The sequence below is a fragment of the Nicotiana tomentosiformis genome, chromosome 1 (genome assembly GCF_000390325.3).
Source record: "Nicotiana tomentosiformis chromosome 1, ASM39032v3, whole genome shotgun sequence".
Classification (NCBI taxonomy): domain Eukaryota; kingdom Viridiplantae; phylum Streptophyta; class Magnoliopsida; order Solanales; family Solanaceae; genus Nicotiana; species Nicotiana tomentosiformis.
The window spans coordinates 30,135,863-30,148,417 of record NC_090812.1 but is presented as its reverse complement, the minus strand read 5'-3'; the positions used below and the strand labels follow the sequence as shown (position 1 = coordinate 30,148,417).

The following is a 12,555-nucleotide window of genomic DNA, read 5'->3' as shown; positions in this document are numbered from 1 at the left end:
TATTTTCTATTGTAAAGATCAAGATCTATAGTCGTGATCCCAAAATTAATGGAAAAAGTAGGAGAAGTTGAAGCCTGGTTAGAATCCTAATTGAATTTTTGTATGTAAGATGAAAGTTGAATTTGAGAAAATGAAGAAAAAGTTTTAGTGAATGTGAAATTCACGATGTTTGCCATCAACAGTTCACAACATCTTGCCTGCAACTTAGTGATATAGTTGCCATATGTATTACTAGTTTTAGTTGTTAGTTGAAGTTATAATAAGTATGACTAGTTTTAGCTGTAAATTGAAGTTGAAATAGTAACTATTTTATAAATGAATGTTGTTGTCGAATCATGTGTATATGAATGAAATAGTTTTTTTCTTTCGATAAGTTAATCAATAACAGTGAATTGATAATAATTCCATCACCATCTGCTTGAAAAAAATTAAATGGAATCATCACATGATATATTAACTAAGAACCAAGTGAACTAAATATTATCTTCAAAATGATATCATGCATTAAAGCATCAAAACATAGTTACAGTTTGCTCAAAAGATGAATTTTATATGGCATATGTTGTTCAAATATTTGAAAAGTAAAAAGTTTTCAACAACTTCTAGTTTCAGTAAGAAGTCTTTAATAGTTTCAGCAATTGCATATTATATTTAACTTCCAAAAAGAAAAATAGCAGTTACAGTAACCTGAACATCATTCCAAACCAACTAAAAATTCGAACAACATCCAATCTTTACTTCTCAATTCTCACGTTCTAATTCTCCTCTTCTAACCTAAAAAAATAATAGAAAAGGTGCTTTAATTTTTAGCTTGTAATTAAAAGGTCGATTCAACATAGCATATTCAAATATTGTACCGGCAACTTTAAAAGAATAATTTTGGAGCCAAATAGAGAAAATTGGAAGAATGATTTTAGCGCGAAAGCAAAGAGAAGAAATTATGGAATTCTTCTCTTCTCCCTTGTTAATGTGATACTTACGGTCTTCTTAACTTTTAGCTAACATTTACCGTAAACCTTTCTTTCTTTTACTGTTAGTTTTATAAACCTTATTAAGGATTAGATCAAAGTTGTCCTGTCACGACCCAAAATCTAAACTGTAATGATGACACCTAATCCATAATCCATCCGTCAGGTAAGCCAGCTAATAATAAAACACAATATAATAATAATGATGTGAGTCAAAGATGAGATAACTGAATTCTATACAACTCCTCAAGGACTGGTAGTACAAATCATGAGCGTCTAAGATTTAGATTTTTACAGGACTGAAGTGAAATAATTACAACACCTGTTCGAAATGTAAATGAACATAATTCAGATCTAATGTTACCAAGGACAAGTGATAGTCATAACTAGAACGCAGGTAAATCTTCCGATCCAGCTCCCGCCGTACGCAGCAACATCGGTATCCAACATCTGCATGCAAGGTGCAAAAGTGTAGTATGAGTACAACCGACCCCATGTACTCAATAAGTAACAAACCTAACCTTAAGTTGAAAGTAGTGACGAGGTGGGACAAGGGCCAGAGTCCAACTCCAATAACCAGCAATAATTCATAATAGTATAATAAAGATGGTACAAGAAATAACTCGGCTCGTTCACACTTACGAAAAATAGGCATGATTGTCAAGTATAATAGTAGATCCCAAATCTTTCACCAAAAAACCCCCCAAAATATATGAGTAAGTTTAATAACTGTGATTTTTCCCAAAAACCTTTCAACAATAAATAAGATGTTTTATTTTCAGGTAGCATGAGGAAACTATATCTCTATTCCTACATGTCAACATACAGGTAAAATCATGAATGTCACAAAAAACCTGGTAGTAGAAGGAAATGCATCTCTATGTATGTATATGAGGTACGCATGTCAAATGCAATGTATCTCAGTGATAAACTCATGTACTCACACTCTCGGAGTACTCAATCACTCAGTATTGTACGGGACAGGTCCAGCCCAAGGAAGATCCATCCCTCAATATAAATAGTGACTGACAGTCAGTCACTCAGTACCGTATAGGGGCAATCCAGCCTAGGGAACTCCATCACAAATATAAAAGTATAGGGCAACTCCATGCCTAGGGAACTCCATCCCAAATGTGAATATATAGGGCAAATCCATGCCCATGGAACTCCATCCCAAACATAATATCCATTGCGCTCACTGTGGGGGTGCAGACTCCGGAGGGGCTCCTTCAGCTCAAGCACTATAATAAGCCAGATACATGCATAAATAAATAAAATACATGTTGCTGCGTGCAGCCCGATCCCTTAATTATCACTCACAATCAGGTCATCGGCCTCACTCGGTCATTAATCTCTCTTGTCTCTCGGGCTCACAATGCTCATGCTAATCAGCCCTAATAAATGATACGAGATGTGACAATATACGATAACAGAGACCGAGATATAATATGTAATGATGAATGCGACTGAGTACATAACTGCAATTAAGCAAAGAACTCACTAGCAAAGAACGACCACTATGGGTCTCAATAATACCAGCATGTTGCCTAAACATGACTTCTAGCATCAATTACAGCTCGGGTGCTCTAACACACAGAGTAAAGTAAAAATGTTCAGATAAGTTAGCTACATAGTTTCATGGAATCGACTAAATCACAATGCACACGGTACTCGCCCACATGCTCGTCACCTAGCATGCGCGTCACCTCAACATCCATTACACAACACGTAACTCGGGGTTTCATACCCTCAACACCAAGTTTAGAAGTGTTACTTACCTAGAACAAGCCAAATCCAATACCGATCAAGCCAAGCAATGCTCCAAAAATGCCATCCCGCACGTACCGATCTCTGAGTGACTCGAAACTAGCCAAAAGCAACTAAAGAACATCAAATCATGCCCAAGGAAATAATTCCAAATGATAAAGGTCGTATCTCACCCGAACCCCTCGGGACCTCGTCCGAACATACCAAAAAGCCTCGTAACATAACACGGACCTACTCGAGGCCTCAAATCACGCATAACAACATTGAAACAACGAATCGCACCTCAAATCAAACTTAATATACTTTTGAACTTTTAACTTTCAAAACCCGCGCCGAAACATATCAAATCAACCCGGAATGAACTTAAATTTTGCACACAAGTCCCAAATAATATAAAGAAGCTATTCCAATTCCCGGAACCACAATCTAAATCTGATATCCTCAAAGTCAACTCTCGGTCAAACTTATGAACTTTTCACACCTTCAAATTTCTAACTTTTGCCAATTAGCGCAGAAATTTTCTAGAAACATCTAAATACAAATGCGGACATATGCCCAAGTCCAAAATCACCATCCGGACCTAACGTACTATCAAAACTCTGTTCCGGGGTCAAATACTAAAAAGTCAAACTCGGTCAACTCTTCCAACTCTAAAGCTTCAATCATGAAATTCATTCTTCCAAATCAATTCCGAATAATCTGAAAATCAAAACCGATAATTTACACAAGTCATAATATATCATACGATAACGATGTTGCTTAAGACTTCAAATAGTTGAACGGAATGCAAATGCTCAAAACGATCTGCCGGGTCGTTACATGTCCATTTTTACAAATATAAGAGATATTTTATATTCAGTGGTATAGATAAGGAATAAAAATACTCATATAGACATATTTAAGTACTAAAGTCTTTTCCTCTGGGCATTTGCATATATATCCATTTCTGGGCCACCATTGAATTTAAATATTTGCATGCATAAAACTTTGTAAAATATACCCGCTCGGATCTGAAGTAGTTCAATCTCTTCAATGCAACTTCAAAAATCAAATATGAGTTTTCCTATATCTCAACTGCAACTTCAAAAATTTAAATCCTGATTGGTTCAAGCCCTTCAAAGCAACTTCACATTTCGAATCTGAAGTTCTTTTATTTTTCAATTGCACTTTCAGAAATTCAAATCTTAAGTAGTTCAATTTTTTAATTCAGCTTTAGACAAAGAGATTTAAAATCAGATTCAAAATCTGTAGTTATGAGACATAAACATGTTCTTCGAATTTCAATAATCCAACACATGATTCAACACCCAAATCTACTTTAAATGAGCTCAAATTTAAAATATAACTTTCAAATATTATAAAGAATAATTCTTAATCATCAAATTGTTAAATTTAACAAACCCATTTTGCAACTAAGAAGAAGAAGAAACCCTAAACACAAAGAAGAAGAAAGTTGCATTGAAGAAGAAGAGAAAAATGTATGTATCTGAAGTTCTTGGAAAATTAGGTATCAGTTAAACTTTTTTAAAAAAATGGGTATAGATTCAATTAGTGGCGCAGGCGCCACATGAAAAATTTACCTTTTCCTCAATTATAATACAAGGAAGCCTAAAGAAATTTATAAGAACTAAGAAGAAGGAAAAATTGATATTCGGCCGCTTAAGCCCAAGTCTTGCATCTAAATAAAATAGAAAATTTTATCTCTTATATCAAACTATTACATCCTATTTAATATAAAATAAAATAATTTCAAAGTATTATTACTTATAGCTACCTTTTATATTTTATAACAAAATACATATTTATTATGTATACTACCATTAAGGCGCGAAATACGCTAGATACATTTCTCTCTCTTCCTCCTTCAGTTAGCACATGATTTCTCTCTCTCTCTCTCTCTCTCTCTCTCTCTCTCTCTCTCTCTCTCTCTCTCTATATATATATATATATATATATATATATATATATATATATATATATATATATATATATATACAAGATTGTCAATCCTCTCTCTTCTCCCCCAAATCTCTTTCCCGTTTCCATTAAGACAGTCGTCGTAGCAGCCATTCTTGGTGGCGATGGTGGACTTTCCTTTTTGTCTCGTTTTTTTTTATTTTCTGAATTTTCAATGATACATAGATCTGGAACTTTTAGTTTTGAATAAATTGAATACAATGTATCAAATCTTCCATCGTGCCATGGATAGATCTGAAGCGAAGAGAATAGATCTGAAGCGAAGAGGGAGTAGGTGAATAGATTTGGCCATGGCTATGGATTGAGCTTTTGGAAATCTGAAGCAAGTCGCCGGAGAAGATTTGAGGGTCGGGTTTTTGTTCGTCTCCATTTTTAGTTTTAATAATGTATACAGTATTTTGCTTGGCCGAAAAACGCCATCTCCAGCGAACTTTCTTCTCTTCTTTGCTATTGAGTCACATACAATGATACAAATACATTGTATTCTGTACAAATACACTCAAATATGTTGTATTTTTGTATAAAAATATTATATTTTTTTGCTTGTATTTATGTATTCCAAAGGTTTGTATTTTTTGAATACAACCGAATATCACTATTTTTGTGATTTTTTTTATTTGAATATAGTCGAATTGAATATGGCAAATTGAATACAATGTATAATAATGAATAATGAATATTAGTGAATTGAATACAATTTATACAGTCGAATTGAATAGAACGGTATACACCATGTTTCTTGATTTTTTGTTGTTTGAATACACCTGAATTCAATAAGGTGAAATTGAATAAAATTCAATATTACGCTTTCCCTTATTAAACACCCGTAATTACTATTTTTAGGCAGATTACCTCACTGTATTTATAAATATATTCGCACGAATACATGGAATACATAACTAAATAACTGTAATCCCTATTTTTTAGACGGATTACCTTACTGTATTTATAAATACAGTCACGCGACTGCATGGAATACAAAATTAAACAACTGTAATCCCTATTTTTAGGCGGATTACCTCACTATATTTATAAAATACAGTCGCGCGAATACATAGAATACAACACACTAATAACCAAATTGTAGAATTGATTTGTTGAGTTAAATTAGGAGTGATACACGCTAATTGATCCTCTTTCCTTTATTAAACAGCTGGACTCCCTACTTATTAAGCGAGTTCTGCGATTGTATTCATGAATACAGTATCGCGAATATAGTCCGGTAGTATATATATATATATATATATATATATATATATATATATATATATATGGTAGCTATAGGAAGTTAATAGCCACTAAACTATAGTGGTTTCTGAAAATCCTCAATAAAATAACCAAAGCCACCAGAAATTTCTATTAAGTTCAAGCCCAAAACACGAAGTCCAGTAATTCAGGCCCAACCGACCAAGCCTCTCCCTCCACCAGGCCCAAACGAAATCCTTCACTTTAGCCCAATAAATGGACCCTCGAGCTCTCAACCGCGGACTACTTTGGAATCTCACCCTGCACGGCCAAGAATACTGATACAAATTCATAATTTTTGGTTGCTGCTTTTACTTTTTAATCTCCACTGTTCATCGCTTTCTTTGAGAAGAAAAACGTTGGACACTTTTCTTCGGGTCTCTTTTTATTTTCGGTCTTAGACGAGATCTGTTTAATTCGCAAAGTATATCTGAAGCCTGAAAGTCCCCGTTCACTGCCGCCACAAAGGTCTGTGATCTTTTTCTTTAGCTCTTTTGAATATGTTTGTGATTTGGTTGCTATTCTTGGTGTGCTGTTAGTTTCTTTGGATGTGTTTATCAGACATCATGTTTCGCATGCCGTTTGAACAATGTTCTGGAATTTCTTTTATAAAAAACATGACTATGATAGTGTGTAGTTTCTTTCACACCATTCGACGACGTGAGTTACTAATTCTAGGCTTCAGGTTTTCCTGTTAAGAAGATAGGCTCTACGAATTCCAGCATGACTTTTTCAATACGCTTAATGTTTAGGCTCTCACTGAAGATGCTAAGTTAAAATAAGAACCTGCTCCTCTCTTTCAATTAATTTTTGTTTCATTAAAATGTGTGTATGTGTTCCTTGTTCTTTATTGCCTTTTTTGCTTCAAGCATTATTTATATTAGCTGAATTAGCAAGACGAGTGCTAGTCCTTTTTTGGGGGTTAGGTATTGTGCGTATGGGACATTTAAACTTTTGAAGATAGGAAAACCATGACTTTGCTTTGCTATGATATGAAAAGCTTGTTCTTTTTTTCGTAGTGACACTTTTGTGCTGGCTTTTCAATTCTTATTTCTTTTGAAAAGCTTACTTTTTCTCCTTTTTAAATGAATCCTAGCTGTTAATTAATTGACTTAAAAGTCCTGAAGGGTAGAGTAATAACTTGGAGATATCAAGTTCACATCTTTAGTTACAACAGTCTTGTGGGCAGGTCTAGACTTGTGCTTGTGGGAGGTAGTAGGCTGCTTGGTGGACTAGTCAAGCTGGGTGCTCAGAGGTGGATCGAGGATTTACACTTGATGATTTCAACCTTTAAATTTCTTAGAACTGACTCATTGTACTTTGAAATTATGTGTTCATAATTTAATATTTATCAAAATTTTAATGATTTTCACATGTACATCTATGCTCTGTCGAAAAAAGCTGGGTTCAGTTGAATGCATATACCTCTGCAGGTGTTGCAAGCTGGACCAAATACCATTGTCATCAAAGGAAAACTTAATTGACTTAGATTTTAGTGCTTACTTGCATTTTAGTCATGTTTTCTGAAGTTAGCGTGACTTACTTTGTATTGCAACAGAGTACAAATTCTTTTGGTTTAATTACTGGTTTGTGTTGTATGCTTACGCCCCTCCATCTCTGTGCAGCAATGTTCTCAAGTTCTTTTTCTCAAAGGGAATCAAATTGTTGAAATGAGAAACGACAAGGCAGCTGTTGCAAGTTCAAGTAAAATCAAATTTGATGACTCTGACAAACATGAATCTTTGTCTGAAGATGAGGAGGAGAAGGAGTTAGAGGAGGAGCTTGCTGATGTGACTTTTGAGGAATTGCTGAGAGCACGGTCCGATGGGTCAGATACAGTGTATAGGAAGTTCAATTCGGAAGGAAAAAGTGGCCGAGCAAACAAGAACAGGCCAGTGGAGATGAGTAGCAAGAAGCGAGTGAGCAGATTTAGGGAAATCATCCAAGTTCCTAAAAAAGTTACTCGTGACCCTCGCTTTGAGTCTTTATGCGGTCAGCTCAACGAAGAAGGGTTCAAGAAGAGATATAATTTTCTTTATGAGGATGATCTTCCAGCAGAAAAAGAGGATCTGAAGAAACAGATGAGGAAATCAAATGATCCAGAAGAGGTTGGTGAACTGAAAAATCGCATTACTTGGATTGACAAACAATTGAAATCAGCAGGAGTGAAGCACACCGAGAGCGAGATTCTTTCTGAGCACAAGAAGAAAGAGAGAGAAGCTGCTAAGCAAGGGAAACAACCTTATTACCTCAAAAAGTCTGAAATTCGGAAGCGCAAACTTGTTGAGAAATACAAAGAGCTCAAGGCGTCTGGCAAACTGGAAGCATACATTGAGAAGAAAAGGCGCAAGAATGCTTCAAAAGACCACAGATACTTGCCATATCGTCGTCCTGGCGAGCAAGAGAACCAGTGAAATAACAGGCTTGCTTGCTGTAGCAAATTTGTTTACTTGGGTTTCTGACTTTCTTCTCACAGGTATGTAGAGGCTTTGCTTGGTAGGCATAATCACGGGCCTCTTATTCAAGATACAGAGATACTGGGGAAATACTTTTGTTACTTCAATTCTTGTTAGGGTGCAGCCAGCTACGGCCTATATATGGGTCCCTGATGGTACAGTTGGCAGTTCTTTTTTAAGTTGGATATTCTGAATTTGAGTAGCACAGGCAACAACAGTGCTCTCTGTAATTGAAGATGAAGTAGCAAATTTATCTCCTTGACTTGGCTCTTTTAAAGTATTGTACTTTTTTGACGAAAGTTGTTTTGTATACTCTTTCTACAGACTGATTAAAAGTGTACAGTACCTTATTTTGTGGGTTGCTGTTGTTTATGTATTTTGTTATCTGGATTAAATTTCATATTGCATTAGCATTGGTTGCTTGTCGTTGTCCAAGTAAAGTTTTTGCACTTCAAACTCAGCGTCTACTCTTTTGTTCCGTATCTGCAGGACTTTACCTGAATCATTTGATTAGAGAAGATGATGTAAGTGTTTTTTTAATTGCTTGCTGATATAATGACATGCTGCAAGTCAAAGTTGATAAAACAATCCTCAGACCTCAGTGTATTTTTTTTAAGAATCCAAATGATACTGCTTATATGCAACTTCTGAAGCAAAAGCGTTTGAGTATTCATGCACTCTTTTTATTTAAGAAAAACCTGCTTTTGTTTGTATTGAATATTATCTATTTTTGTTAAACTAAGTTGCAAACTTTCCCCCCCACTAAGCTGATATATTTTCTGTGTCTTAATTGATATTTAGGCATGATTCGAACAATTATTTAAATTCCCGCAACTTATTGCGATTAATCTACTTGTCTATGTTTTGTTACGATTGGACTAGAAAATTGCTTCACCTCATTTACTTTTGCATCTTTTATCCTTTATAAGAAAACGGTACATGAAGCTTGATAAGATGGAAAAGATCCTGATGAAGCAAGCATACCATACCATTTTAAGGAACTTTCTATGGTAGTTCTTGATAGACAAGTCCTTTTTCTTTTAATTTCTTTAATATAATATGCTTCGGCCTACAAGAAGTGTACAAGCAGCTAAAGAACAATACAAAGGCAACTCAAATACACAGAACGCAAACGGAAATTCTTTACCATATATATTCTTGTTCAGTATCTGTCTGGTTTTGAACCTATTTGCATGATTAGAAAAGTAAACAAAGAAGAAATTGAGATTTATTTGAGTGTCACATATGACATAATACAAAAATTGACGAAACATAGATATCATGGTAAAAACAAATTGCAAGCATGTCTATGATCATCGGTGGCATAAAAAAGACAACCTTGGTTAAATAAAAAAGACAAAAATTTCTTACACCTCATATATATATACTACATACGGAAGAACAAAGAACATATAATCGCAACCGCACACAAATTGTAGGCAAATGATCCCATACCATTTGTTCTTCAAAACATTATATATGTCATCTTCAGCAAATTTCTCTTCTGCCACATTCCAAAGCCACCATATATATTTCAACCTTCTCTTTCTACATCTTTTTGTCCTTCAATATTACTATCAGCTTTAGCTGGTGTAAAACTATCATTTAAAACTTCAGACAAATTAATTCGATCACTAATATGGTTAAACCTGAATTTGTTGCTGGCATAATAGGTTATTTTATCTTAATTTCAATACGCTGTTGTTGGAGTTATCTTTACATGAGTATCATATATCGCTGATCCCTTTTTTTTTTATGGTGACATGAGTTTGATTTTAATTTGCAGGAAATGTCATCACTGTTCTACTTTGTGCATCTCCAGTGTGAGTATAAAATGAACTTATAATCCTGGATAGGAGTATTAATTTCTTCTCCTTTTTTATCATTTTCTCTACCATGTAATGAGGTGCTCAAGAGTAGCGTAATACTACGAGTAATCCCAAAATTGAATAGCATTTAGAAGTTATATCACTACTAAAAATTCGCGTAAAACCGTCCGAAAAAATCGACCAATATCGGTCGGTAATGGCCAATAATTGTCCAAAACGCGACCATTTACGTGTGGTCGGTATTTTGAAGGTCGGTAAAGCATACCGACCAAAGTCGGTCGGAAATTAACGACCAACTTCGGTCGGTATGCTCTACACGACCATCTGACAATTTAATTGAATTACCGACCAATATTGGTCAGAATATTATTTTAATAATTTAATTTTACCAACCAACATTGGTTGGTGTTCTAAATTTAATAATTTTGTTTACCGACCAACTTTGGCCGGTAATAAAAAATAAATTAATTTATAATATTTTATATACCAACCAACGTTGGTCGGTACTAGAAAATTTATATTTTTTTATAAATAATTAAATTTAATAATACCGACCGACGTTGGTCGGTAATCTGGACATGACAACCATCTTACCGACAACATTGGTTGGTATTTTACAATTGTTTTTTAATTTGTTACCGACCAAGGTCGGTCAGTTTTCTAGGATTAATTTTGGTAGAAAAATGCCTGTTTTGGTAGCTACACCACATGCCAAATAAAAACAGCTTACTAATACCCCCAATTGACATCAAATAACCCCCAATTCACCACAAATAACCCCTAATTCACCACAAATCCAACCAAACATCCAAATAATACTTTAAAACTAACAAAGTTCAATTAAACATCACAATTCAAAACCAAGAAAAAATTAAGTAATTACAACAAGTTCAAAATTGTTCAATCTAATTCAAAACTAGTTCTATTAGTCTAGTTCAAAGTATATCAAAGTATTGGTCAAGGGGTATTTTCTACAACATCCTCACCATCTGATGAACTTTCATCTACAAGACGATATAGAGAACGATCTTGTGGAGGACGGGAGGAACGATCACGTGGAGGTCGAGCCTTTGGCGAGGACTCACGAGACCGAGGCAATGGAAAAGCTCGATTAGAAAGGAAAGTTCTGATATGAGCTTGCATACAAGGATTTGAGCATCTCTAAGCCTTTCTCTTTCTTTGGCCACTTCTAGCTGGGATGTAAGCCTTGTCACTGTCTCCTGCATAGCCGAGAGGCTCTCCTTATTAAGCGCCTCGCCCTGTGAGGAAGAAACTTTTTCTTGAATTACACACCTGTAGCGATGGAATTCTTTTTTAGGAAGCCCGTATACCTTCCCCTTTTTTGGACCGCCAACAACCTCCAACCATATTCTTTCAGTATCTTCGTCCGAAGGTTGGGTTGAGTAATGACCCAACCGATTGTTTTACTTTCTAGATTCTTATTCCCCTAAATAAGACTCACCATATGTGCCTTTACTGTTTTATGACTTGTGGGGATGGTTAGTTCGGGACTTGAAAGGGTTCGGGTTAAATTCAGAACACTTAGTTCCTTATTATTGGTTTAAAAGGGTTAAGTTTTACTTGGGTCAATATTTTTAGTAAACGACCTCGGAACCGGAATTTGATGGTCCCTGTCACGACCCAAATTATCTCTCCGCAAGGGGTCGTGATGGCACCTAGTCTTTACGACTAGGTAAGCCTAATATTGCAAAAAATTTAAAGAAATCACAATATTTTAAAGATAAACAACATATTATAAATAGCCAAGAATAGCACCACTCGGCATATACAAAATAGTTTCTCCCAAAACCCGGAATATCACTAAGTCACAAGCTGCTATAATCTATGTAGCTCTATACAAAAGTCTGAAGATTTTATCTCAGTTTCTATTATTCATTATTGATGTATCATATCATTATTGTTTGGGCTGATTTTTATTATTGTGGAGAGCCCGGGAGACTGGAGAGCTTTATGACTGAGTAAGGCCGAGGGCCTGATTGTGAGTTATTATACTATAGCATGTGAGTTGGTTGTGCAACACGTGAGTTATCCGTGTAGATTCTTATATTATACTATAGCACGTGAGTTGGCCGTGCAGATCCTTATATTATACTATAGCACGTGAGTTGGCCATGCAGCACGTGAGTTGGCCGTGCAGATCCAGATATTTGTATTATGGCACATGAGTTGTCCGTGAAATACGTGAGTTGTCCGTGCAGATTATAGCGCTTGGGCTGTAGGAGCCCCTCCGGAGTCTGTACACCCCCAGTGAGCGCAGGTACCCATTGAGAGTGAGTGATGAAGGCTGGGAGC

At 35.4% G+C, this 12,555-nt stretch overlaps 1 protein-coding gene across 2 annotated transcripts; it reads left to right on the top strand.

Moving 5' to 3' along the window:
- Positions 1 to 6,234: 6,234 nt before the first annotated feature.
- LOC104119309 (uncharacterized) lies at positions 6,235 to 8,835 on the top strand. 2 transcript variants are annotated; one of them, XM_009630777.4, is made up of 3 exons: positions 6,278 to 6,425; positions 7,147 to 7,212; positions 7,583 to 8,835. In XM_009630777.4, exon 3 carries the CDS (start codon positions 7,628 to 7,630, stop codon positions 8,369 to 8,371), a length of 744 nt encoding a protein of 247 aa, XP_009629072.1. In that variant the 5' UTR covers positions 6,278 to 6,425; positions 7,147 to 7,212; positions 7,583 to 7,627; the 3' UTR covers positions 8,372 to 8,835. The 2 variants fall into 2 exon arrangements, with proteins under 2 accessions (XP_009629071.1, XP_009629072.1); XM_009630776.4 differs by lacking the exon at positions 7,147 to 7,212 and having other exon boundaries at positions 6,235 to 6,425.
- The last annotated feature ends 3,720 nt before the right edge of the window (positions 8,836 to 12,555 follow it).

Coding starts and splice junctions, on each gene's coding strand:
- LOC104119309 (XM_009630776.4), top strand. CDS start 7,628: ATGAGAAACGACAAGGCAGCTGTTGCAAGTTCAAGTAAAATCAAATTT.